General features: G+C 51.8%; 2 protein-coding genes across 2 annotated transcripts; both read left to right on the top strand.

The window, feature by feature from the left end:
• Positions 1–3,666: 3,666 nt before the first annotated feature.
• Unc119b (unc-119 lipid binding chaperone B) lies at positions 3,667–16,285 on the top strand. Its single transcript, NM_001105934.1, has 5 exons — positions 3,667–3,975; positions 7,802–7,915; positions 11,330–11,441; positions 11,569–11,741; positions 13,335–16,285. Exons 1-5 carry the CDS (start codon positions 3,732–3,734, stop codon positions 13,445–13,447), a joined length of 756 nt encoding a protein of 251 aa, NP_001099404.1. The 5' UTR covers positions 3,667–3,731; the 3' UTR covers positions 13,448–16,285.
• A 2,220-nt stretch (positions 16,286–18,505) lies between these two features.
• Acads (acyl-CoA dehydrogenase short chain) lies at positions 18,506–27,813 on the top strand. The gene is given in 10 exon segments (NM_022512.2): positions 18,506–18,583; positions 20,148–20,311; positions 25,018–25,167; positions 25,378–25,489; positions 25,846–25,997; positions 26,228–26,398; positions 26,478–26,615; positions 26,793–26,888; positions 27,042–27,098; positions 27,184–27,813. Coding segments are annotated over 10 exon segments (1,245 nt in total). The 5' UTR covers positions 18,506–18,531; the 3' UTR covers positions 27,337–27,813.
• The last annotated feature ends 56 nt before the right edge of the window (positions 27,814–27,869 follow it).

Consider the following 27,869-nt stretch of genomic DNA (forward strand, 5'->3'; position numbering starts at 1 on the left):
ATTAATTTATGATTTTTCTTTTTTTTTTAAAAAAATAAGAAAATAAAGAATTCCTGAATAAAGAATTCCTGAGTGAGCTCCCTTACTGCTTCCACTCAAATCTGTTGTCTCTTCAAGGCCTGGCCCTGGTTTCTGCCTACCTCTGACTGATGGAGGAAACTATTCTCCCACACCGCTCGACATCTTCCCTCTGCCCCTGCAGAGGTTCCTGGGATGGCCCATTCATGAGTGTTGACATAGGACCATTCCCAGGATCCTCCTTGGCATCTACACAGGACTGTTTGTTGCTATTTGTTTTGCCTTCCTGGCAGTTTGGGGCATATGGTGACTATCTGACAAGCCTAAGGGCTCAGATTCTGGGGAGGAATGGCCTACCCAAAATTGCCACAAGTGAATCTAGGATCTGAACTTAATTTTTAAAAAAGATTTATTTATTTATATATGAGTATACTGTAGCTGTCTTCGGACACACCAGAAGAGGGCATTGGATCCGTTTACAGATGGTTGTGAGCCATCATATGGTTGCTGGGATTTGAACTCGGGACCTCTGGAAGAGCAGTTAGTGCCCTTAACATCTGAGCCATTTCTCCAGCCCTGAACTTAATTTTTTTTGAACCAGAAATTTAACTGTGTAGCCTAGGTTGACTCTCAACTTGTGATAGTTCTGCTTTCACCCCCCCCCCCAATGCTAAATTATATAGTTGTGTAACACCATGCCTACCCCAAACTTGTAGTTTTAAAGCCATGATGAAGTGCCTGTCTCCAAGTCTGAAAACCTTTCTTGGGACCCACATGAGAGAAGAAAAGCAGTTTTCCCTAGTTTAGTCTTGGTCTCTATGCATGGTGTGAGACACACACACACACACACACACACACACACACACACAACACACAGAAACACAAATTTTAAATCTGGTTTCATGTTTGCACGTGTGTGTATGTGTATGTTTTATTGAGAGTTATACTTTGTCATCCAGTATAGACTGAAACTCACTGTATGTCCATAACTAGCCTCAAATTCTCAGCAATCTTACCTCAGCCTCCTAAGTATAGGGAAATACATTCTTTTCACCTAATGTAGTGAATATGCTTGGCCCACAGGAAGTGGCACTATCAGGAGGTGTGGCCCTGTTGGAGGAGGTGTGTCACTGTGGGGGTGGGCTTTGAGGTCCTACGTTTCAGCTCCACCCTGGCTGGAAGAGTTTCCTTTCTGCTGCCTGTGGATCAAGATGTAGAACTCTTGGAGAGACGGCTCAGGGGTTAAGAGCACTGACTGCTCTTCCAGAGGTCCTGAGTTTAATTCCCAGCAGCCACAGGGTGGCTCACAACCATCTATAAGGGATCCAATGCCCTCCCTCTTCTGGTGGGTCTGAAGACAGCAACAGTGTATTTATATGTACAAAATTTTTTAAAAAATGTAGAGCCCTTGGCTTCTTTAGCACCATGGCTGCCGGAGTGCTGTCCGAATGCTATCTTCATGATAATGGCCAGACCCTCCAACCCTGTAAGTCAGCCCCAATTAAATATTTCCCTTTGTAAGAGTTGTTTTGGATATGTCCCTTCACAGCAATGGGAACCCTAACTAAGACACCATTAAAAGTAACCTTGGCGGGGTTGGGCATTTAGCTCAGTGGTAGAGCGCTTGCCTAGCAAGTGCAAGGCCCTAGGTTCGGTCCCCAGCTCCGAAAAAAAGAAAAGGAAAAAAAAAAAAAAGTAACCTTGGCTAGGAGATGGGTCAGGGGTTAAAAGCACCTGTTGCTCTTCCGGAGGGCGCAGGCCTGGTTCCCAGCCCCTCTTTGTCAGCTCACAGCCATATACAACTCCGATTCCACGGCATCCAGTTCCTCCCTCTGGCCTCTGTGTGACCACACATACATATACCAAAATTAAAAACTTAATGTAACCTTTTAAGACAGTGATATAAGGTGGCTGGAGAGATGGCTCAGTGGGCAACGTGTGTGTTTCCTGTGAGAGCAGAGGGACCTGGCACTGGACACGATCCGCCCTGAGCACGTCCTACGTCTCAACTGGGTCACCGAGAGTGAGTGGCACCACTCCAGGCGACAGGCACTGGAGCAGTAGCTGAAAACTCCCATCTTGACACACAGCCCAGTACAGAGAGAGTTAACATGGCCTGGTGTGGGCCTTTACAACCTCAAAACCAACTCCCGGTGACACACCTCTGATCCTTTCCAAACAGTTCCATCAACCGGGGAGCAAGCCACATGTGTGAGCCTTATCGTTCACAGATGACCTTATCACTCCAAGCCCCACACAACACTTTTCAGGAATTCCTAGAACAACACATGCTACCCCTATACAAAGCTATGAAAACCGTACTCACCAATCAAGCACCACGTAGCTTTGGAATATGCCAGAAATCTCCTTTGGAACAGTTTGGATGTTCGAATAATGAATCGATGCTTTACAAAAATAAAAATAAAAAAGTTCTCAGCCTAGGAGTGAAGTGACTTAGATACTGGGGAAATTACTAGTCTTTGGTCCTACACCACAAGGAGTGCCTGCCATCCAGCCCCAGCCTGCCATCTTTAGGGAAGCAACAGAACTGCCCTCCCTGTCTGCAGAGAAAAACCCGGCAGCATCAAGCTAACCTTGGGTGCACCAGCTCTAGGCTCTACCTGCCTGGTCTGATTTGAGGCAGACTGTCTGTCTACTAGGGGACTGCCCTGGAAAACAGTCACCGTCACACTTCCTACAGTGGCTGAAGAGACTCAGAGTACAGTGTAGGGGGTCAAAGGGAGGCCAGTTACTGTTTAATACAGTATTTCTCTATTTTCCTTCCTGCTAGGATATGTGGTTACATTGTTTTCCTTTCAAAGAGAGCCTTTTCAAAAACCCTAGAAAGGAGTGAGGAACGTTAAATTGGAAGTCACACCCCAGTTTCCTAGCCCTGTTAAAAGCCCTGACTGCAGAGGCAGGTGGTGGCATACATAGTTAACCAAGGACTTGGGAGGCAGAGGCAGGTGGAGCTCTGTGAGTTTGAAACCAGGCTTGGCTACATAGTTCCAGGTCAGCTAGGTTTTATAGTAAGACCTGTGAGACCCTGTCTCAAACAAAAAAGGAGGAGGGGGGCTGGAGAGATGGCTCAGTGGTTAAGAGCACTGACTGCTCTTCCAAAAGTCCTGAGTTTAATTCCCAGCAGTCACAGGGTGGCTCACAACCATCTATAATGGGATCCGATGCCCTCCCTCTTCTGGTGTGTCTGAAGACAGCGACAGTGTACTTATATACATTAAAAAAAAAAAAAAAGACACAAGGGCTGGAGAGATGGTTCAGTGGTTAAGACCACCTTTTTCTCCTCCAAGAGACAAGGTTTCTTTGTGTAACCCTAGCTATCCTGGAACTCAGAGATTCTCCTGCTTCTGCCTCCTAAGTACCTGGGATTAAAAGCATTCACCAGCAAATTAGTTGTTAAAGTTGTTTCAAAGCCGTTTGACTAAAAATATATTTCACTTTATCTTGTTTTACTTTCTAAGAATGTATTTTAAATATCAAGGGTGACTGGAGTGTGAAGACCCTCGGGGTTCAGTCCAGCCTTATCTCACTTAATAGACTCAAAGTTGGCCAGGGAGGCGGCTCCCCGCAGGCCCCGCCCCCAGACTCTCGGCACCGCCTCCAGGAGCTCGAGCCCCGCCCCAGGCGCTTGGGCCCCGCCCCCGCTCTCCATAGTTACGGCGCCCTGAGGTGGCGGCCATCTTGGCGGTGGAGCGATGAGCGGGTCGAACCCGAAGGCTACGACCGCGGGGTCGCAGGCTGGGCCCGGCGGGCTGGTAGCTGGCAAGGAGGAGAAGAAGAAGGCGGGCGGCGGCGTCCTGAACCGGCTTAAGGCGCGGCGGCAGGGGCCGCCACACACGTCGGACGACGGCCCCGGGACCGCGGTCACGGAGCAGGAGCTGCTGGCACTGGACACGATCCGCCCTGAGCACGTCCTACGCCTCAACCGGGTCACCGAGAGTGAGTGGCGGGCGGGCCGCGCCCTCCCTGGGCACCGGGCCTGGGAGCCCTTGGCGGCCTGGGCCGTGTGGTGGCGCCGGGGTCCGCTCAGGCCGTGCTTCTGACTGCCGGGCTCCCAGACCCGGCGGGCAAGGCTTCTAGAGTTCCGATCGTCTCTGGGCCTGGTGCGACCCTGCGGGCCCGGGAGCCCTCTTCCTGAGACCTCAGCCCTCGGCCAGGTTCCTGACCACCCTGCTGATCTACCCCCAGCTTTCGCAGCCCTCGGGGCCGGAGCCCCTACCTGCCGACTCCGCCTTTCCCTCTGCTCAGGGTCCTGACAGCCCCTCCCCCACTCGACCTTTCAATCCCCCTCTGGGGTCCGGGACCCCTTTGTGTACAGGTAGCTTGTGCTTCGGTCAAACACGTGGCTGTCGCATTCCTTGCAGACTTACACTGTACCACATCCCCAAAAAAGTTTAAAAGTTTGAGCGTTTGTTCAAACTGGCCCGGGGATCCTGCTCTTGAGACTTTTTTTAATTCGTCAGGGTTTCAGAAGTATGAGTTTTGCATGAGAAGCCACCTCCCTGTCTCTTTGGCGTGGTAAGGAATGGTGGGAAGAAATCCGTGTTGGTTCCTTGCTGATCTCTGTCTTTCGGAAGGTGCTCAGTCCGGCTGTGACCTGACACCCTTTCCTGCAGGAATTTGCAGTCACCTGGTTAGCCTTGGCTTGTCCTCCTCACATCCCTGCCCTGGAGACTTCTAACCCCGCTTCCCTGAAGGGTGCCAGAGTAGCCGCTGTATTGTTTCACTCAGCCCCAGGCCTGTGAGGTGTAGTTCAGGTTGTTCGTGTCCAATCCGGCGACTTGGAGATGGAGTTTGAGGGAAAGTGGCCATTAACTGGTTCAGCCTGTGGAAAAGGAAACCTCCATCTCCTAAAATAGTTTTAATTTGATTTTTGGATGTTTGTTGACCCAGTTTCCCAACACTGTTTGGGTTGGGACACTCTTTCGTCTGTCTGTAAACAACTTTAGATAGTTATGCCCTGCGGTCCCAGAATAGTGAAAAGCTGCTTCAGTTCTCAGTTTTCACGGGGGATTTGAAAGTACAGAAATGGTTAGCACCTGACCACTAACATCCTGTGAGCCTCACTGGCAAGTTAGAACTGTCAAATGCTACCGACCTACCGATGTGCTAAGGGCACTCGGGTCTCCCTGAACACTTGAGAGTGATGTATGTCCCTTGCCCATTTCTGCAAGTCCTTAGAGAAAGCCCCCAGCCAGAGCTTAGTGGCCTTTGGATTTTATCACTCTTAAGTTCTCCTGTGAGTTGTTTACTGAGCATGTCCCATAGACACGGACCCCTGCCACAGGCTTTTGGAGTTACTGTACCTCTCCAGTGTGCCTTGTCACTGGAGAGCACCCTGCTCGTTGAGTGTGAAACAGCTCACACACAGGCATCACACACAGGCATGCTAAGGCAGTGCAGAGGAGCGGGAAGAGTTGCTGTGGGGAGCCAGCAGACAAGGCAACAGCATCTCTGGGACTTTGAGGAGTTCCTGGGTTGCTGTAGGCGCTGCTTTGGCCTAACGTTCTCGTTCTCGCTGACCTTGCTAATGTATGCATGTTTTTGTGCCGCAGACTAAGAATGGGTTTAACCTTTTCAGTGGTTGAAGTAGATGTTAAAGTCTGTTACATGTGATTATCCAACTCGGCTTCGGTGCCCACCACACCAGCAGTTCCGTTGTGAAGACCTCATTTGCCTATTTCCTGTCTGTAGACCTTGGGGTTACAGTGAGAGTGGAGTGCTTATGTCATACTCTGTATGGCTGCAGAGTCTGGCTTACTTGTGTAATCTGGACTTTTCCAGAAAAGTTTGTTCTGTTTTTTGATACAGTTGGCAAACAACCCCTATATTATTTCTTAGTCAGTATGCATTAAATATTTTTGAAAATTTCAGGCCGGAGGCATGGTTCAGTGGTTAAGAGCACTGGCTGCTCTTCCAGAGGACACAGGTTCACTTTCCAGAACCTGCAGCAGCAGCTCCAGCAGCTCGAAGCTGTCTGTCACTCCAGCTCTAGGGGATCCATCACCCTCAGACACACATGCAGGCAAAACACCATTGCCCATGAAATAAAAACTGACACTTTTAAGGAAAACAAAAAACAAAAAACAATGCTAGGCAGTGATCGTACACCTTAATCCTTGCACTCAGGAGGCAGAGGCAGGCAGAGCTCTGTGAGTTTGAGGCCAGCCTGGTCTGACAGTCAGGGCTACACAGAGAAGCCTCGTCTTCAATAACAGCAAGAGCACAAATTACCCTTTGACAGTTTCATATACACACACACTGAATCTTTCGACTTCTCTCTGTCCTGTACCCTTTTCTCTCTTGAACTTCCTAATTTTGATAATCCAAGAGGGTGCTTGGGGGCTGGGGAGATGGCTCAGTGGTTAAGAACACTGGCTGCTCTCCCAGAGGTCCTGGATTCCATTCCTAACATCCACATGGCAGCTCACAACTACCTGTAATGCCAGTCTTGAGGATGTGGCGTCCTCTTCTGGCTTTCCTTGTAGACAGTGTACCCATGCAACACAGGCAAAACATGCACCAGACATGTTGTGGTGGTTGGAATAAGAATTCCCCCATAGAGGGGTTGGGGATTTAGCTCAGTGGTAGAGTGCTTGCCTAGCAAGCGCAGGGCCCTGGGTTCAGTCCTCAGCTCCGGAAAAAAAAGAAAGAAAGAAAAAAGAAGAATCCCCCTATAGGCTCGTGTGTTTGAAAGTTAGTCACTGTGGGTGGGATGTCTGAAAGGATTGGGAGGTGTGGCCTTGTTGGAGGGAGTGTGTTACTGGGCTGGTTTGAAGATTCAGACCATTCACAGAAGGCCCAGCATCTCTGTAAAGCTACCTACGGATCAGCATGTAGTTCTCAGCTATCGCTTTAGCACAGCAGCTCAACCTGTGGCAAGACCCCTTGGGGGGTACGTGCGTGCATGTGTGTGCATGTGTGTGTGTGTGTGTGTGTGTGTGTGTGTGTTTTTGCGAATGTGCCCACGTGCATGTCTAACGACCCTTTCACAGGGGTCATCTAAGACCATCAGAAAACATAGATATTTACATTATGATTCATAACAGTAGCAAAGATACAGTTACGGAGTGGCAAAACCAATGTGATGGTTGGGGTCACCAGGCCAGGAAAACTGTGTCAAAGGTCACAGCCCTAGGAAAGGAAGAACCACACTCTAGCTCCATGTGCTGCTGTGTTCCCCGCCATGATGGTTAAATGCTTTCCCAAGAGCTGCCTTGGTCATGGCGTCTCTTCATAGCAATAGAATACTGACTAAGACATACATAAAATTAATGTTAAATGAATTTTCAAGAAAGCGTTTGGGCCATGTGAGATGGCTTGCTGGCTGAGGGCATTGACTGCTCTTTCTGGGCTCTTGGGTTTAGTCCCAGCACCCAGGTGGCATCTTACAACGAACAGTAACTATGACTCCAGGGGACCTGACTCCCTTTTCTGACTTCTTCCAGCATTGCACGAATGTGGTGCTTACATGCAGGCAAAACATCCATATAAAGTAAATAAATCAATCTTAAAAACAAGAGAATGTTTGGAGGAACAATTTCAGTGAATTGTATAGGACAACAACACATTTGCTTTAAAACGGGGCTGGGGGCTGGGGGCTGGGGAGATGGCTCAGTGGTTAGAGCACTGACTGCTCTTCCAGAGGTCCTGAGTTCAATTCCCAGCAACCACATGGTGGCTCACAACCATCTGTAATGGGATCTGAAGACAGCTACAGTGTATGCTTTGGAAGATTACTTAATAACACCGGTCTCCTTTTCAGATTATTTATGTAAACCCGAGGACAATGTCTACAGTATTGACTTTACCCGCTTCAAAATCCGAGATCTGGAGACAGGGACGGTGCTCTTCGAGATTGCCAAACCTTGCATCTCAGGTAGGCCTGGGTGTTGTGGTCACGGCCCAGGAAGGACAGATCTTTGGGAAACCCAGTATTTGTGGGCCAGCACATCTGTTTCTGGGATGCCACTGTGCCCCACTTTCATGACTCTTTCTTTTATTACTTCCTGTCAGCTTGCCTGCCAGTGGCATAGCTACTGAGCTGTTTAGAGCTATATGAAAATGGTGTGTCTCTGTGTGTGTGTGTGTGTGTGTGTGTCTGTGTCTCTGTGTCTCTCTGTGTGTGTGTGTGTGTGTGTGTGTGTGAGTGTACAGAATATACAGGTGGAGGCCAGAGGAAATTTTGTGGAGTCAGTTCTCTGTTTCCACATCTGCAGTGGGGGTTCCAAGGAGTGTGTGGCAGGCACCTGTGTGTACTGAGCTATCTCACTGGCTGGCTTTTATTTTATTTTTTAGGACCGGTTCTTTTTTTTTTTGGTTCTTTTTTTTCGGAGCTGGGGACCGAACCCAGGGCCTTGCGCTTCCTAGGCAAGCGTTCTACCACTGAGCTAAATCCCCAACCCCTTAGGACAGGTTCTTATGTAGCCCATGTTAGCCCAGAACTTGCTGTGTAGCTGAGGGTGCCCTTGAGTCCCACCATGTGCTAGGGTTACAGGCACGAGTCACTGCAACCAGCATAGAACGTTGGCATTTCTTGTGTTGCGACACTGTCCAGGTTCTTTAGCGAACTGCCTTGTGTAATCTTGTGGTTGTGAGTGGCTCAGCTGAGACCCAGCATTCCCGTGCAACCCTCCCCTAAGACCCTGTTGTTCAGTGGCTCACGATGTACAGCGGCAGACTGAGCCCTGCTGCAGCTGCGCTGTATGAAGGAAGGCCCTGCCCCGAGCCCTTGTGCATCGAGGGAGGCACCCTCCAGCCTCTTGCTTGTCTTTGGGCAGTGCTTGTGGCCCTGTGTGTCCATCCCGGGCTTGTGCACATGAGGACATTTGCCTCCTGACAGGGGTGCTGGGAGCTGGAGCTGAACTTGTCCTCTGTAAGGACATTAAGTGTTCTAACTACTGAGCCAGCTCTCCAGCCCCATGGTCTGCCTGCCTTCCTGTCCATCTGTCTCTCTCTCTCTCTCTCTCTCTCTCTCTCTCTCTCTCTCTCTCTCTCTGTGTCTCTTCTTTCTCAGTAAACAATTATTCTTAAGTGTGCAACAGACTCCATGAGACCGTTTCTGTGACTGTGGGTGACCAAAAGTGAACTAGGTCTCAGTGGCCATCACCCCTGAGGTACAAGGAGAGCTGATTCTTTTGCTTTATTTTCTTGTTTTGAGACAATCACATGTAGCTAGAGCTAGCCTCGAATTTGCTGTTTAAATGGAGGTGACTTTGCTCATCAGGGCTTCTGTGCTGGTTTCCTTTGTATTGTTACTGTATATGTGAGTGTGGGGTGTATGTGTGCCTGGGCAGAAGCGAAGTCGGGACAGCTTGTGGGCATTGGTTCTCTCCCCCCACCATTGTGGTCATAGGACGGGGCTCAGGTCTCCAAGTTTTTTTTTTGTTTTTTGTTTTGTTTTTCTTTTCTTTTTTTTTTCAGAGCTGGGGACCGAACCCAGGGCCTTGCGCTTCCTAGGCAAGCGCTCTACCACTGAACTAAATCCCCAACCCAACTGTGATTTCTAATGAAACTTACTTTTTTTTTTTTAAAGATTTATTCATTTATTATATATAAGTACACTGTAGCTGTCTTCAGACACCAAAAGAGGCATCAGATCTCTTTACAGATGGTTGTGAGCCACCATGTGGTTGCTGGGAATTGAACTCATGACCTCTGGAAGAGCAGCCAGTGCTCTTAACCACTGAGTCATCTCTCCAGCCCCACTTCTTTTTTCCTAAACATTTACCATTTACAGAGCATACCAGAAGAGGGCACCAGATCTCATTACATATGGTTGTGAGCCACCATGTGGTTGCTGGGAATTGAACTCAGGACCTCTGGAAGAGCAGTTGGGTGCTCTTAACCGCTGAGCCATCTCTCCAGCCCTGAAACTTACTTTTTAATATAACTCACTTATTTTTATTTTATGTGAATTGGTGTTTTTCCTACGTGTATGTCTGCCTGAGGGAGCTGATCCCCTGAAGCTGGAGTTACAGCAGTGTTGAGCCGCCATGTGGGTGCTGGGAATTGAACCCAGGACCTCTGGAAGAATAGCCAGTGCTCTTAACCACTGAGCCATCTCTCCAGCCTCTAATGAAACTTCTTTTGCAAAATTCTTCTCATTGATATGCTGCTCAGAATGAGCCTGCAGCTCTTTGAGAAGGTAGGCATTAGATCTCAGAGAAAGAAAAGACTGTCCCAAGCTTTATTTAGCTCTCAGGAGGAGCAGTTACCCGGTTTAAAATGCTAAAACAGGGGGTTGGGGATTTAGCTCAGCGGTAGAGCACTTGGCTAGCAAGCACAAGGCCCTGGGTTCGGTCCCCAGCTCCGGAAAAAAAAACAAAACAAAACAAAACGCTAAAAGACAGACAGACAGACAGACAGACAGGCTTGCTAGGAACATCAGCATGATCACTGGCCCAGCTCAGCATGCTTGTGTTTCCACCGTCACCTTCCGGCCTTGCTTGAGGCACTGGAGCCTCAGAGAAACCTGCTGTAGGAGGTGCGTGCAGGACTGTGCTCTCCATCCTTCCCAGCTTGGCCTTGAAGGCTGGAGTCACATCAGTGGATCCAGGCCCTTACCCTGTAGGTAGATGGACGCTCCAACCAGGGTAGTGTCTCAGTGTCCCTGGGACATCGCAGGCTGAGATACTTGGTGCTCAAGGCACCCATATGCTCAAACTGGTAGAGAATTCCCCCACGTTCATACTGCGACCAGTATGCTGGTTCCTTGCCCGGCTTTCCAGGGAGTCAGAGGATTAGGCCTGGAATGGCCTGCAGCAGACACTAGTGCCTGCGTCTGCAGGTCAGTCTGTCATCATTTGAAGTCAGACAGCGCTCCCAGGACACACCTCTCCCTCTGCGACCTCTAGGACTTACCATCTTCGTACAAGGTAGCGCTCTGATCTCCAGTACCAACCTCGTCTCTATGTCAGATCTTTTATCCAGCTGCTGTCTTACTATGTTACCCCAGCACATGCCCACCCCCAAATTGCATAAGGCAGATAGCACAATGTTTGAAGAACAGACTTTGGTCAACTGGCCTGCCTTCAGAACTTTGCTCAGTTCCTTAACTGTTTGGGGACTTTGGGTGTGACTTAGCATTTTTGAACTTGAGTGTCCTCATCTGTGAAACCAGGACAAGCGGCTCCTCCCCACTGGGCTGTTGTGACTGCTGGTCCAGCCTGCTGCACTGCGTGTGCCCAGACAGGAGGGCTGCAGGGTTGTGACCAGTGTGGGTCTGGGAGTCGGCGGTGTGCTGTGTGGATGTGCGTGCCTGTGCTCGAGTCTCAGCTCTGTGCTCTTTCAGACCAAGACCAGGACACAGAGGAGGAGAGTGTGGACGTAGACATCAGCGTGGGGCGTTTCGTCCGCTATCAGTTCACGCCAGCGTTCCTCCGCCTGCGGACCGTCGGTGCCACGTGAGTGCTGCTGTTTTTCTGAGGCGGAGCATTCCACTCGCTCGCAGGGAAGAGGTGCTCTGTGGGGTTGAGGCTGGCTGTGGGGGGCGTAGGAAATGAAGTGAGTCTCACAGGGATTCTCCTACAGGGTAGAGTTCACCGTGGGCGACAGGCCGGTGACAGGCTTCCGGATGATCGAGCGGCACTACTTCCGGGAGCGGCTACTGAAGACCTTTGACTTTGATTTCGGCTTCTGCATCCCTAGCAGCAGAAACACGTGTGAGCACATCTATGAGTTCCCGCAGCTCTCAGAGGACGTCAGTATGTATCCTCCCCATTCCGAGCTAGATCCCGACCACCCCCACCTCCCACCCCCATCCCCCACCCCCACCCCCACCCCCCTGTCCGGTGGCCTTCTGCGCAAGAGGGAGGTGTGGCTTGCTGTGTGTCTGGTCATGTGACCTGGGTCTACGGGGTTAAATGAAAGGGGCACCCCAGGCTTTCACCAAGCCCCTCACTGCTGCTCACAGCTCCGCTGCGTCCTGCTTACTTCCGAGAGGATACATTATGGTCTGCGTCTTCCAAGTGTCAGGTCTCTGTGGTGGACGCCCCACTCTTATGACCACAGGACCCCATGGAAATCATGGACTGGGCAAGGGCGCCCTCACACTTATTCACTCTGGCTGGAGCTGACCTGGATTCGCAGATACCTTCGAGATTAGATTGATTAATGAAACCAAACAAAGGTTGTGGAGTCGAGTCTGAGTGTAAACCAAGTTGCTATGTCCAGGATGAGCTCAGAGAACTTGACATTTCTCACACTGTAGTACCTGGGGCGCCCTGCCCTGGTGGGTGGGGATGGGGCACACATGGCTTTTAAATCAGAACTGCCTGTGATTGTATTTACCTTCTTCCAGTGTGGAAAGAGGTCAGGGTGAGGGTTTAGACAGACAGACAGACACAAGTTCCCTAGGCAAACAGACCTCTGTCTAGATCTTTCAGGTGAACACCAGAGCCCTCTCTACAGAGAAGCTTCCCCTCTGTTCCTCTGACTGGGTACCTAGGCTTTTCTGGCTTGCAGTCCTGGAAGCAGCAGGAGAGATGGAGACATGGGGAAGAGTCGAGCCCCATTCCCAGTGCCTCACAGGGCTTTAACTCTACTTCCAGGCCTCTGACCCTCTTCTGCCTCTGAGAGTGTAGCACACATGTGGTACACACATGTCCACAGGCAGGCAAAGAAACCTGTACACACAAAATAAGTCATTTTTAAAACATTTAAAAAACAAAGAAGTGAGTTGGTTATGGTGGGGCACCCTGCCTCCCTTTATCCCCCAGCCCCTGGGAAGTAGAGGCAGGCAAATCTCTGTGAGTTCAAAGCCAGCCAGAGGGGGTTGGGGATTTAGCTCAGTGGTAGAGCGCTTGCCTAGCAAGCGCAAGGCCCTGGGTTCGGTCCCCAGCTCTGAAAAAAAGAAACGGAAAAAAAAAAAAAAAAAGCCAGCCAGAGTGGTATAGCGAGATCCTTTCTCCACAAACAAGACAGCCCAAAGAAGCAGGTACAGAGGGGTGTGCTGCTCTGGATCTTACTGACATGCCCAGAGCCAGGGCTCACTCGCCGAGCTGACCAAGAGTGAGGGGTTAAGAAGTGGCCGAGACTGAGGGAGATGTTTGTTTCCTAGGATACCGACAGGACAGATCAGATTAGGATGACTAGAGTGGAGTGCATCCTTGTATAGAACTGGACGTCACGGTCCATCTGGAGCCTTCCAGTCTCCCTGGCGGCTTTTGTTCTGCCCTCGTCCAGGGAGAGCACAGTCAAACTTTGCAAAGCGCTGGTCCGCCCTTTGGAGGGATGCTGAGTTCCTCAAGCCCAGCCACGGGCAGACTCACACAGTGCTCTCTCCCCCCACCCTGCAGTCCGTCTGATGATCGAGAACCCCTATGAGACGCGCTCCGACAGCTTCTACTTTGTGGACAACAAGCTGATCATGCACAACAAGGCCGACTATGCCTATAACGGAGGCCAGTAAGCGCTGCACAGTGGACGGGAGGTCCTCTGCTGCCACCACGAGGCTCACAGCGGAACTGCAGCTGCTGCCCGTCAACACCCACCTTGAACCTGGTCCAGGAGGCTGCATCTGGGGCGGTGATGGTTTGTGCTCCAAGGCGGTGCCAGGCGGCAGTTTCTCTTCCCAGTGTTTGTTCTCTGCCCCTGGTTCACAGAGGTTTACAGTGAGGGAAAGATTAGGGTAAGGTTCCCGGATCCAGATAAAAGCTTATTTCTGTGTAGTCTTCCCAGTGTTTGTTCCCTGCCCCTGGTTCACGGAGGCTTTACAGTGAGGTAAAGATTAGGGTAAGGTTCCCAGATCCAGATAAAAGCTTATTTCTGTGTAGTCTTAGCCGTGCACTGCTTATCCCGACAAGCCTGCCGGTCCAGGCACAGCTGTGTCAGCCAGAAGGCTTGGGCTGGGCCGGCCCGCAGGTTACCAGCCCTCTGCAGGCTCCTGGATGCTGTGGGCAGCTGAGAGCGGCTCACTTCTCCCTCATCCTGTGTCCTCGCTATGCAGTTAGGCCAACTGGAAGAAACTTGAAGAGAGACTCTGGTAGGGCGGAGCCCAAGCTAAGGCACTGGGCTGGAAGGTCAAAGACAAAGTTTTTGAGGAGGCTTCTTACCTGCCTTTGAGAAGCCACATCCAGGCCTCGGGGAGCCACAGTCTCAGCCTGACGGCACCCTCTGTTCTTGCTCTAGAAGCCGTGAGCTGCTCTGCTCTCCTGGCTGTGACCTTAACATGTCCTGCTGTGGCCCTTGTCAGTTTTGTTCACAGAACGTGGTGTCGCTCTAGTTCAGTGCAGGCGGGTTGTGCTTTGTGCTCCTTATTCTCAGACTTCTTTGGGGAATTTTACAGTGTCAGTGTTTAGTGCCCAGGAGGCCGATAGATCTCCGATAGGACTGATTGGCTAATGGGGCTCCTGTGGGAAGGCACAGTCGAGCTTTAGAGAGAGAGCTGACTGTACAGTGAGCCTGCAGGAGGCTCTGAGTGGGGATTTGGCTCCAGAGCAGAGGCTCGTGTTTAGGAAGACTTTCCTACTGTTTGCCTTCCTTCCGCTGAAGTCCTTCCTCGAACCATCTGCCACAGCATGGTCCTGAGGAATGACCAGTCTGACCTGCTGTCAAATTGATGCATGTTTGGGTTTGGGAAGGGGCAGCATAGGCTTCCTACACTTGTGGGCCTCAGGTGTCCTCAGTTCCCCACTGACCGACTCCCACCTCTTTGGCTCCCTTGGTTGTCCCTGTGGGTGGCTCTAGGACTCTGCTTGGCTGGGGTCTATTTGGCATTGAATGAGGTGCAGGAGGGGCGCGTGTGCATAAAGTGTCTCTGCGGCACCACATCACCTGTTATGTCACCTGTGACACGACCAGGGCCCCAAAGCAAAAGGACTTGCTTTGTCCAGTGTCGCTCTGCTGGCCTCTAAAGCATTAGTGGGCTTGGATTTGGACCCTTATTCTATGTCTGGCCAGCACCTGATGGCCACGTGTGGGCAGCGTTGGGAATGAGGAAGCCTGGCTCACCCTTCATGCTGCACTGGATTTATCCACTGAGATAAGCGAGCCCAGGTGACCATTCCAGTGATCTCAGAGCTGGAGTCCACTCCAAATCTAGTGCCTTAAGTGTGGCTCTGCCCTATGTGCTGCTGGGAGCTGCGGGGCCATTGTCCTCCCTTTCCTATATACAGACATGAGCAGTCTCTGCTTTCCCTCACCCGGCTCCTCTGGTGAGATTTCCATGTTCTTGACAAGCTTCAGAGCCCTTGCCCTGTTCCAGTCTGGTGAGGTATTTGGTTCCCAGTGAGTGAGTGAGAACTACCAGGATGTGCTTCCTGGGGCTGCGTGAGCTTTGCTCAGTGGAGCGCAGCCTGGGCTGCTCCTGTTTCCTGGCACTGTTTCCTGCCCGTCGTGCTGGCTTTTACTTGGAGAGTCCCGGGTGGAGGAGCTGGGCACACTGGCTTGAGACGGGTGGCAGCCTCTTGCTCACCAGCCTGTTCTCAGTGAGCGCACACTGAGGCCGGTGCTCAGTCAGCCTGCTAGGATGGAGCAGTCTCCTTAGCTCCTGAAGGGCCAGGAATCCCTGTCTGGCTGCGAACGGATGCATCTGCTCTTTGCTAGAGAGTTTGAAATCCCGGCTTTTGTGCCTGACTTGAGGAAACTGGAAGTCCTCTTGGTGAACGACTGACAGCAGAGGCATGTGCAGGAGCCCCAGTGGTTAGAGCAGCTTCCTGTGACACCGAGGGAGACAGAGTCAGTGCTGGGGGCGCATGCCCCTTGCCCAGAGCAGCCCCAGGGGACCTCCCCGCAGCTGGGCAGAAGCCCCCCTGGTACGAGGCAGGTTCTGCTTGGTCTCTATCCTTGGCCTATGCCTTGGGGCCAAGCTGCCTAAACCATGAACACAGGAGTAAAGATAGCCAGTACCTGGGCTGGTGTCAGCTGTTGTCTCAGCTCAGCTCAGCACTGTCTCGTACGAACCTTCTGAAGCTTCTCTAGGCTCTGGGCATCTGATTCCCAGTTCCTGGGGACAGCACCTTGTTGTGTCCGGGATGGGCCATAGACTCAGATTCTGAAAACATCCACATTCCGTGTCCAGAGCATCATAGCCAGGGAGTCTGGAAGAGGTGGGCTCACCCTTGTTTCATAAAGGATCATGTGGTGATGTCCCTCGAGTTGTGAAAGTCTATTTTCCCTGTAAATCTATTTTTCACAGAATTTTAGAAACATCTCTGTCCTTAAAATCCTCATTTCAAAAACCTAGGTGATTCTATTTGTATGAGATGCTATTTTACCACCAGAGACGGTAATAAAGATTTTTCACAATATCCTCACTCTCTCTTGCTTCTTGATTGGGCCTTTGGGGACTTGGGAGGTGGGTGGGGTCCCAGTCCCTTCAATCGGCTGCTGCATTTCTGTTGACTTGGGTGTCACTGGTTTATAAGAGGGGAATTTGAACTGAGAGCCACCAGTTTCTTTTTAAAGTTTTTCTGGTGTAGGTTTTAGGCAGGGACTTCGAGTTAATGGGACAGAGGGAGGGATGGCTCTGTAAGGGCACTGACTGCTCTTCAGTAGACCTGGGCTCTGTTCCCAGCCCTAACGAGGCTTCCTGCTGTGTGTGATGACACAATGACCTCGCTTATCTGTACATCTTTGAGCCGAGCATGATGTCAACACATCTTTAATTTAGCTCTTGGCAGGCAGAGGCAGGTCAGTCTCCCAGGCCAGCCTGGTTTACCATTTCAGGGCAGCCAAGGCCACATTGTGAGACCCCACCTCAAAAGACAAGGCTGGCCAGGCAGTGGAGGCCTGTACTTGTAATTATTGGGGGGGGGATTCCTTCACCCCCTTTGCTTTGCTCCCAAATAACTGCATGGCGTTCCCAATAAAGGCACAGAGACCTGTATTGTTTTTGTTTTTGTTTTGTTTATTATTAACAAGCTACAAGCCTAAACTGGGCAGGTGTCTTTTTTTTAAAGATTTATTTATGAGTACACTGTAGGTAACTGTCTTTCAGACACAGCACAAGCGGGCATCAGATCCCATTACAGATGGTTGTGAGCCACCATGTGGTTGCTGGGAATTGAACTCAGGACCTCTGGAAGAGCAGTCAGTGCTCTTAATCGCTGAGCCATCTCTCCAGCCTGGCTTTTTTTTTTTTTTTTAAATGGCAGTTCCAGAGTTCCGGGATGGGGGAGGAATGAAGGAATGGGAACATTTGCAATCTAAACTATCACGCCACACCTTTACCTCAGTTTTCTAGGCACGGGTGGGGGATGTAGTAAGACTTTCAGTGCACAGGTCAGTGGTGGGATATGTGGAAACCAGGAGGGCATGAAGGTCAGACCCTGTGAGCTAAATCACACTGACAGTCTCTAGGACAGAGGAAGTTGTTCTTAGGGTGCTAGGACTCAACCCTTGTCATTAATGGGCGGTATCCCTACCCCCAACGGGGCTCTGCTCCCCAGCTAGGAGGTGTGTGAGACAGTAGTTCTGTTTCATATTCACATCTCAGGGCTGTAGGGATCTTCCTGCCAGGCATCCCCATGCAATGAGCCTAGATACTGAGACATCCAGCCCTTTTGGGATCATCAAATAGTGGGAGAGATGAATAGTAAAAAAAAAAAAAAAAAAAAAAAAAAAGACTGGAGAGATGGCTCAGCGGTTAAGAGCACTGACTGCTCTTCCAGAGGTCCTGAGTTCGATTCCCAGAAACCACATGGTGGCTCACAACCATCTGTAAAGGGATCCGATGCCCTCTTCTGGTCTGAAGACAGCTGCAGTGTACTTGTATACATAAAATAAATAAATCTTTAAAAAAAAATTCCCAGGGCGAAGTATAAGTAGAAGGGTGGATGGATGTAAATAGCTGCCTACCTTGTGTGACCGGAGCCAGGGATTACGCTCTCACGCTGTCACGATGCAGAAGTGAGTGGGCGGGCAGGGGTAGGTATTAGCTCTTTTCTTCTCTCCCTAAAACTGAACCCAATGCCTTATGTCTGCTAGGCAGGGCCTCAACCGATGAACTATGTTCCTCACGCCCTCTTTATACTTTTATTTTGAAGTAAGATACAGGGATACTTTGAACTTGCAAAATCCTCCTGCCTCAGGCTCAGGTGTCACTAGAATTACAAGTTTGCTCTCTCTCTCTCTCTCTCTCTCTCTCTCTCTCTCTCTCTCTCTCTCTCTCTCTCTCTCTCTCTCTCTCTCTCTCTCCCGAGGATGACTGGTTGTTTGCTTTTATTTTTGTGCCTCTGCGTTGTCAGCAGCTTTACCAGAGATGAGAGCAGGAGAACGAGCTGACAAACTTTGTAGTCCCCCGACTGGCAGGAGTGTTAATTCCTGCGAAAGTCTGAAGCCCCAACCCTAGGACGCTTAGCCAGTCTCAGGCCTCGCCCCTCCGGTCAGGTGGGCGTGGCCCAGGATTGGCTCTCGCCCCTCCTCTCCCGCGCCGTGGGCATGGCCCCCGCTTTTCTTCGGCCCCGCCCCTGCAGCAAGTGGGCGTGGCCCAGGCCCTGCCCCTGCCATCCGGAACTCTAGAGCTGCTTCAGGAGGTCCCGGAGGTCTGTGCCCATGGCCATGGCCGCTGCGTTGCTCGCCCGGGCCGGTGGCTCTCTCGGCAGAGGTGAGTACGCCCGCAGAGCCTCAGGACCGGTCACAGGGCGGAGATCCTGACGGCGGGTCCTCCTATGACTACGGGCGGACGAGCGGCAGCACCCCTGCGGCTGCGCGCGGCCTTTGTCCTAGTTCGGTAGCCTCTGGCTAATGCAGGCACTGCAGGGATCCGGGCTCCTGCTCTGCTTCCTTCCAGTGGGACCCCCATCGCCAACTCCCCTTTACGGTCCCGCTATCCACACCCCTAACCCCATTTCAGCTCCAGCTAAAGTTCTGGGGGAGTTGGCCCTCCATTGCGGGGGTGGGGGTGGGGGGCTGGCATTGAACTCCGACCTGTGACCTTGGACGTGACTCTCAACCTCTCCGCACCGAGTGGTCCAAGTGTGCACTGGTTCCATCCCCAGAGCTATATTAAAATCACAGGACGCGTCCTGGTTGGCCTCTATCATGTGTTTCCATAATGTTAGCATTTGGTTATGTTTTATAGTGTTTTGGGTCGTCTGTAGCAGTCCTGACACTATCACCCCTTAACAATTAGACGGGTTGATTTAACCGTCTAATTGTTAAGGGGTGTTAAATCAACCGTTAGTACTTCTTTAATCCTTCCACACCCTGGAGGTCACATTTTATAGAACTCCAGACCCAGCGAAACTTAAAACTTAAAACCCATTTCCGAGGTGTCCTAAATGGGATCATATTGAGGATTGGTGTGTTTAACAAGCAATTAAGCACTCAGTTAGCCTGGGGCTTTTCCGTGACAGCCCTATTAGCGTTGTATCCATAAAGTGTTTTTTTCTTTGACACTGGGGGTGGGGGTGGGGAGTAGTGCTCTATTTTTTTCTTTCTTTCTTTCTTTCTTTCTTTCTTTCTTTCTTTCTTTCTTTCTTTATTTATTTACATAAGTACAGTGTACCTGCCTTCAGGCACACCAGAAGAGGGATCAGATCCCATTACAGATGGTTGTGAGCCACCATGTGGCTGCTGGGAATTGAACTCAGGAGGACCTCTAGGAAGAACAGTCAGTGCTCTTAACAGCTGAGCCATCTCTCCAGCCCTATTTTTTTCTTCTTAAACGTTTATTTTTATTTTATGTGTGTGAATGTTTTGCCTGCACGTGTGCTTGCGTAAGCGCACCATGTCCCACAGAGGCCAGAAGAGCGTATTGGATCCCCTGGAACTTTAGTTACAGACAATTGTGAGCCACCCTATAGGCTGCTCCTGGTTTCTCTGAAAGAGCAGCAGGTGCTCTTAGCTGCCGGCCCTCACCCCAGACGCTGAGATGAATGAAGTCTTGACATGTTGCATAGGCTAGCCTGAACTCCAGGCTCAAATCATCCCCTACCTCAACGTTTGCTGTGATTACAGAAGACCTGAGTTCAGATCCCAGCACCCATGTTGGGTAATTCATAATCCCCTGTCACTCCAGGTCCAGGGGATCTGACCCCTCTCCTGGCCTGTGTGGGCACCTGCATGCATGGGTACACATATAAACACAGATACACAGACACATAAAGAGAAACGAGTCTTAAGATCTTTCGAAATGTCCTTCCCTAACTCCAACCCTTATCTGATAGCTCTCCGCGCTCGAGATTGGCGAAGATTACATACTGTTTACCAGTCTGTGGAACTACCTGAGACACATCAGATGTTGCGCCAGACATGCCGGGACTTTGCTGAGAAGGAGCTGGTCCCCATCGCTGCCCAGCTGGACAAGGAACATCTCTTCCCCACATCGAAGGTGAGAACAGCAGCCTCCACAGCTCATGGTGGCGGCAGCCAGAGGCACCAGCGTCTCGGGCAGGAGGCTCACATCATGCTCTGAATGCTCGATTTGTTCAGCAGCCTGCCCCTTGCCAAGATTTGCAAACTTTTAAAGAAAATGTATTTGTGAATTTAGTGCGTATATGTGTGCCTGTTTGTCTGTCTGCATGTGATGTGCATAGAATGCCTGTCAAGGCAAGGAGAGAGCATCCTATGTCCTGAAGAGGAAGTTACAAGCAGTTGTGGGCCGCCGTGTGGGTGCTAGGAATTGAACCCTGATCCTCTGCACAAGCACCAAGTGTTCTTAACCTCCGAGCCATCTCTCCAGCCATTTTGTTTTTTTTTTTTTTTTTTTTTTGGTTCTTTTTTTCGGAGCTGGGGACCGAACCCAGGGCAAGTGCTTTACCGCTGAGCTAAATCCCCAACCCCGCCATTTTGTTTTCTTGAGACAGGGTCTCAGTATGTAGCCCTGACTGTCCTGGAGGTTTTGCTGTGTAGATCAGACTGGCCTCAGACACACAGAACTCTCTCTCCCTTGCTGTTGCCTCTTGTGTATTGACAAAGACCCATCCTACCACTCCTGGCACGACAGGCCTCTTTTAATAATGAGGTCGTTTTCTTTTTTTTTTTGGTTCTTTTTTTTTTTTTTTTTTTTCAGAGCTGGGGACCGAACCCAGGGCCTTGCGCTTCCTAGGTAAGCGCTCTACCACTGAGCTAAATCCCCAGCCCCATGAGGTCGTTTTCTTAAACTGTTATCATCACTAGTGTGTGTATGAGTGTGTATGTATGTGAGTGTGTGTATGTATGTGTGTATGAGTGTGTATGTGGGTGTGTGTATGTGTGTGGGTGAGTGTGTGTATATGAGTGTGAGTGTGTGTGAGTGTGTGTGTGAGTGTGTGTGTGTGAGTATGTGTGTATATGAGTGTGAGTGTATATGAGTGTGTGTGAGTGTGTATGTGTGTGCATGAGTGTGTGTGAGTGTGTGTGAGAGTGTGTGTGAGTGTGTATATGTGTGTGTCTGTGTGTGTGTGAGTGTGAGTAGAGTGTGTGTATATGTGTGAGTGTGTGTGTGCGTGTGATATGCGGATTCCCTCCCTTCACCTCTACATGGGTTTGAGGGTCAGCCTCGGGTCATCAGGCTTGGCAGGTGCACCACTTCCTGGGCCAGCTCCTGTGGTTGCCTTTTTTCAGTTTGGTTTTATTTATGTGTATGTGTGTCTGAGAGAGAGTTGTGTCAAGTATGTCCAGGAGCCCTGAGAAGCCAGAAAATCCCCACGCTGGCATTACAGGTGGTTTGAGCTGCCTAATGTGGTGTGCTGGGAATTGAACTCTGGTCCTCTGGTCCTTAACGACAGAGCCATCTCAGCCCTGTTGTCCTTGTAGCTAAGACATCCAGAGAATGGAGACCTGTAGCTTCCAAGTTTGCCATTGTAGGGACCCTGAGGGCCTGCTCCCAACTGTGTCTTTCCTTCTCTACTGAGGCCATGGACGTGAGGCACAGCTCCAAGTGGGATCACCAAGAGGAGGAGCTTGTCCTAGGGAAGGGGACAGGGGAGGCTTGATAATCTCATTCCAACAAGAAGGTGACTTCCCTGCTTCGTGGGACTCCAGGGTCAGCTACATGGATAGTGGGTGGTGAAGGGTTTCGGAGCCAGTCAGACTCAGACTCTGGGGTCTAAGCTACGTGGAAGCCACTGTCCTCCACCTGGCCATGTACTGAAATTTATATTGATAGCTCAATTCATTTGTTTTCCTGTTTCTATAATCCCTCAAATGTCTTGTGCTTTGTTGTTGGAAAAGAGGGTCTCCTAGGTACCTCTGGCCTCAAATTCACAACCTTTCTGCCCCAGCTTCTCTCCTGAGTGCTAGGCTGATGCCCTTAAATTCCATTCTGTACTTGGAGGTTTAGAATGCTATACAGTAACCGAGAAGTAAGCAGACCACCTCCTCAGTTAAGAGACACAAACACTGACCAGTGACCATGCGACTCCACAGCCACCAAGCAAGGGCCTTGCCCAGGTGGCAGACTAAACTGGCACCGATGCTGCCTCGCTGTCCCTCTCTGAGGTGCTCATGACTTCCTCCTGCTAACTGCACCTGTGTCACGATCGCGGGAGCCTCGTACTCAGTGCCGTGACCAGCGGTCCCGTCTGGAAGACATGTCTGACAAGATTAGGGGTGCCCGTGCTCCCCCACAGACATGGAAGGGTCATTCTGATAAGCTTTCCTTTCTGTCAGTGTTCGGAGGCAGGTGAAAAACCCACCGGGTAGAATGGGGAGAGTGGTGCACCCACGGAGGGAGTGCAGTTACCAAGAGCAAAGACCTGGGCATGGTGGCACGCGTCCCTGATCCCACAGCTCCCGAGGCTGAGGCCAGCCTGGTCTACATAGTGAGTTCTGGGCCAGCCAGGGTTACACACGCACACACACAGAATCTTGTCTGGAAAACAAACAAAAGGTGACGAGCATTTAGATGGTAGAGCATGATGTGTCCCTGAGGCTGAGGCAGGAAGATCCCAAGTTCAAAAGCAGCCTGAGCTACATAGTGAGGTAAAAAAACAGCCCAAAACCCTACAAAATCCCCAAGTCAATAAAAGCAAAAGCATAATAATAACAGTAACAACAGCCCTTGCAGCGGACACTTGTGTATCCAGGTGAATGTAACGTAGCCCATGTTCTCTTCGAAGCACCACTCCAGAGTTGGTCAGAATAAGTTTCTGCTGAGAAACCAAGGCCAGACGTGACATTCTGTGAGACAGAATTCTCAGAAACAGACTTCTAAGCCACCTCAGAGGACCCAAAGCTTGGATATCCCTAAGCTCTGGCTGAGGAATGGTTTTATTCTCGCAGGATCGCAGGATCAGAATAGCAGGTCTACAGAAGGGCGGAGGGGCGGCTGCCAAGAGAAGTGGGGGGAGGGGGGCATGGGAGATGGGGGGTGGACAGCTGCTGAGAGGAGAGTGGGCCAGACTGGGGGACAGCGTGGGGGGTGGGAGACAATAGCTGCCTTTTGGCTGCTTCACAACCAGACTGGACTTCAATCTTTTTTTACACCTAAACTAACAAAGGGGAGAAAGAAATGAGTTTACAGTACTAGCTTTTACAGCCAGCTTCTGAGTCCTCCACCTTGAAATGGTAATTTTCTTTGGGCTGTGCCAGGTTCACAGTCCTGGGCCTCACTGGGGCCTGCCACTCTCAGTGAAGGGGAAAAAATGTCTTCAAGTAGGTTTTTAATAAACTTAAAAGATACTTTTGTGTGCATGGGTGTTCCGTCGGCATACATGTCTGGTACCCAAGGAGCCAGAGGAGGGCATTGGATCTCCCAGGGACTGGGGCTACAGATGGTTGTGAGCCACCATGTGGGCAGCAGGAAGGGAGCCTGGATTCCCTGAGAGAGCAGCCAGTGCTCTTAACCTCAAAGCCATCTCTCCAGCTCTCTCCATCGACTCCCCCCCCCCCCCCCAGCTGGGAACCGAACCCAGGGCTCTACCACTGAGCTAAACCCCCAACACCCCCCCCTCCATCGACTTTTACTTCAATCTATTTATTTAGCGGTGCAGGGCACGGTGGCCCATGTGCATGATGCCTCCACTTTGTAGAGGCAGTGAAAGACCCCCGGAGTGGGGAGAACCTCACTCAAGTCTCAGGATGATGCGCCTCCCCAAGAACTCACTTAAGACCATCCTTGCTGTAATCACATGAGGTTTATCGATAGGAATCAGTGCACTGGGGTTGAGACTCGTATCCCACGCAGGGGCAGAGGAGTTCGACCCCGAGTGGTTGAGAGAAGGAGTATTTAAAGGAAGAAGCCACAACCCAAATGGGATGGCCTCATTGGAAAGTACTATTACTGTTGTCCTCAAATAGAAATCCCAAGGGCTTGTCAGGGATGCTTTCACTCCCTGGCCCTGGGCATACAACAGTAAGAGAAAAAAAAAAAAAACAAAACCCCACAGGGTGTCCATCCTCTTGTGTCATTGGGGGGGGGGGCAGTAGTCAAACAAACATGTTAAAAGGCTAGGAATTCCAGCTGTGGAAATGCAGCAAGGTTCAGCGGATGTAAGAAGGGAGGTGGGAGAGGGGCTGGGGATTTAGCTCAGTGGTAGAGCGCTTACCTAGGAAGCGCAAGGCCCTAGGTTCGGTCCCCAGCTCCGGAAAAAAAGAACCAAAAAAAAAAAAAAAAAAAAAAAAAAGGGAGGTGGGAGGAAGATATTACCGCCCACGGAGATTAATTGACAGTGAACAGCGAGACGGCACACTCAAAGGTCCCGTATGCCTAGCAAGTGCAAGGCCCTGGGTTCAGTCCCCAGCTCCGAAAAACAGAAAAGGAAAAAACAAAAAAAAAAAAAGGTCCCGTGGTGCACGTGCACGCTCATGCACACATGCCCACAAGGGATTGAAGAAAAGTCAGCGTGGCAGAAAGCTATTTCTTACTCCCAACTTCCCCGATGGGCACCCATTACCTGTTCCCTGCTGCAGCCGAGGGCTGAGATGCAAACACTATCAAGTGTGGACGCCACGCGGCTGGAGTGGGTGGTGCTGCCTGCGCTGGGGGAGGACGATCAGTGTGAATAGTTGGGGTCGGAGACCTGAGCACAGGTTCTGCCTCAGGGGCTGGAGAGCTGGCGGGGAGTAGGCTTGAAGCAGCTCTCCCTGATGTGACCCCCCCCCCCCCCCGGCCAGGTGAAGAAGATGGGGGAGCTCGGGCTGCTGGCCATGGATGTGCCAGAGGAGCTGAGTGGTGCTGGCCTGGATTACCTGGCCTACTCGATCGCCCTGGAGGAGATCAGCCGTGGCTGCGCCTCCACCGGAGTGATCATGAGTGTCAACAACGTGAGTCTTCCTGGGTCGCGGGACACAGTTGGGGGAGGTGCACGGCTGTGTGGACCTTGGCCGAGCATCTCTGCAGCCAAGCACAGCCAGCCTGGGCTCCTGGACTTGTCTCCTTGTAGTCTCCTGAGTCCTTAGTCCCCAGGGAGGGCCTCTGGAGAGAGTAAAGACCTGGGGGGTGGCCTCAAACTGCTCTCTCTGCTCTCCCATCAGTCTCTCTACTTGGGACCCATCCTGAAGTTCGGATCCTCACAGCAGAAGCAGCAGTGGATCACCCCTTTCACCAACGGTGACAAAATCGGCTGTTTTGCCCTCAGTGAGCCAGGTACTGTACAGTGCAGGGTCCTCTGTCTCCTTACCTCAGAATCAGGGTGAGAGCAGGCTTGGGACCTGTTGAACTGGAGTCTTGAGCCACTGGAGCAGGCCTCGCGGCGGCTTGCGGGATAAACTGCAGCTGCCTAGACATACCAGGAGGTTTCCCACCCGGGTGAGGAAGGTTTGGCTTAAAGATAGCCCATGCCTGTTCTGATCCCCGTGTCCTTGTGGACGAGTCTTTGAAGGTTTGGTCCAAGGTCCCAGCTTTAGAGCCCAAGTCGTAGGGACTTCGTGCTCGGCAGCCAGGGCTCTAAGTTAGACACCCTGTGTCTTGAGGGGTGGGTCCCGAGTCTGTGTTTCTGGCAGGCAATGGCAGTGACGCGGGGGCCGCTTCCACCACTGCCCGGGAAGAGGGTGACTCCTGGGTCCTCAACGGCACCAAAGCCTGGATCACCAACTCCTGGGAGGCTTCTGCCACGGTGGTGTTTGCTAGCACCGACAGGTCCCGGCAGAACAAGGTGGGCCAGCAGACCCCTGGAGTGGACCTTGCAATTTCTAGGTCAGAACTTTGTTGGTCCTGCAGGAGCTCCTGCTGGGGCTGACCCGGATCCCTCTTTACCCCCGTAGAGCTTGCACTCTTTCCCAAAGCCAGCAGAGGGCGCAGGGGCCGGAGTAGGGGCGGGGCTTGAGCCCGCGTGGCTGCTCTCAGCTCTGCAGCCTCATTCTAGATTTTGGGGGGCCTTCCCAGGGTATCAGCGCTTTCCTGGTTCCCATGCCAACTCCTGGGCTTACGCTGGGCAAAAAGGAAGACAAGCTGGGCATCCGGGCCTCATCTACAGCTAACCTCATCTTTGAGGACTGTCGCATCCCCAAGGAGAACCTGCTCGGCGAGCCTGGGATGGGCTTCAAGATAGCCATGGTGAGCCTGGCTACAGGGCAGCACCCTGGGGCCAGGCCTTGGGCCCAGCCTACAGCTACTGACTGGGCGGTCCCCACAGCAAACCCTGGACATGGGCCGCATTGGCATCGCCTCCCAGGCCCTGGGTATTGCCCAGGCCTCCCTGGATTGTGCCGTGAAGTACGCCGAGAACCGCCATGCCTTTGGGGCACCCCTCACAAAGCTCCAAAACATCCAGGTAGGACCTGGATTTCAGGAGCTGGGCACCGGGCTAATGGAAGGAAGCCTGACTTTTCACTTGCTCGGCTCACCCCTCCTACCCCAACCCTCCCTCTGCCACCCCCACCCTTCCAACCCCCTCCCTGGCCAGTGGGAGGGAGAGCGTCGGTTGATGGGTGGGGCTGGATTGTTGCAGTTCAAGCTGGCAGACATGGCCCTGGCCCTGGAGAGTGCCCGCCTGCTGACCTGGCGCGCCGCCATGTTGAAGGACAATAAGAAGCCTTTCACCAAGGTGACCGTGGGGAGGGGCTCCCAAGGCACTCTCTGAGGTGGGGGGAGTGGGCACCATGGGACTTTGAAGTCAGTCCTGGCCCCTCCCGTACCACCAGGAAGACTGTGCATGTCGCTTACAGAGGGTGTTGACTTTGCCATTCTTGGGGGGTAGGAGTCGGCCATGGCCAAGCTGGCTGCATCAGAGGCTGCTACTGCCATTAGCCACCAGGTGAGCACCAAGCCCCTGGGCACGGCCCCTTTCCCTTCCCCGGTGTCGGGGACTTCTCCCTCCTTGTGCCTGTTTTTCCTCTTAGGCCATCCAGATCCTGGGCGGCATGGGGTACGTGACAGAGATGCCAGCCGAGCGCTACTACCGAGATGCCCGCATCACTGAGATCTATGAAGGTACCAGCGAAATCCAGAGACTGGTGATTGCCGGGCATCTGCTCCGGAGCTACCGGAGCTGAGCCCCCGCCCTTCTTGGGAACTTGCCAGCCTGCTCAGACCATGAAGGGACCTGCCTCGGTCAGCCTTTCTGCCCCTCACTGTAGCCCCCAGTCAGACTAGGGGAAAGTCTGTCTCAGGGAGAGGGAAGGTCAACCGCTGTGACCTGTCAGCTCAGAATGGGGCGGCGTGGCTACCTCTTTACCCCCCACCAACAGTGCCTCTCTCTTTGAGCGACCTGCTGGAGGCAGGGCCACAGAGACCTGAATGACCCTGGCCCTCCCAATGCGGATGCCGTTCCCAAGAGTCCTCAGAGGCAAGAACAGGAGGGGCAGGGCGGGGTGAGGAGGGGAAGGGGATGGCCCAGTGCTTGAGTCCCCAGGGTTGTCGTGGGAAGGCTGGGGAACCGGATCATAGGGCCCTGGCTAGAGGTCAAGTGGCCGCAGGTGGTTCTGTGGCTGTAGAGCTGCCTGTGGTCAATAAAGCTCACCTGTGTCCTGACCCGTGCCCGTGTCTTTCTTTAGGCCAAGGCCTCACCCAACAGAGAGAGAGAGAG

This window comes from Rattus norvegicus, chromosome 12 (genome assembly GCF_021556685.1).
Source record: "Rattus norvegicus strain SHRSP/BbbUtx chromosome 12, alternate assembly SHRSP_T2T, whole genome shotgun sequence".
Classification (NCBI taxonomy): Eukaryota; Metazoa; Chordata; class Mammalia; order Rodentia; family Muridae; genus Rattus; species Rattus norvegicus.

What these genes read in the sequence shown, in the direction of transcription:
- Unc119b (NM_001105934.1), top strand. Translation starts at nt 3,732, where the DNA reads ATGAGCGGGTCGAACCCGAAGGCTACGACCGCGGGGTCGCAGGCTGGG. An exon ending in CCTCAACCGGGTCACCGAGA is followed by an intron (nt 3,976 to 7,801) that starts GTGAGTGGCGGG and finishes TCTCCTTTTCAG; the next exon opens with ATTATTTATGTAAACCCGAG. An exon ending in CTGCGGACCGTCGGTGCCAC is followed by an intron (nt 11,442 to 11,568) that starts GTGAGTGCTGCT and finishes ATTCTCCTACAG; the next exon opens with GGTAGAGTTCACCGTGGGCG.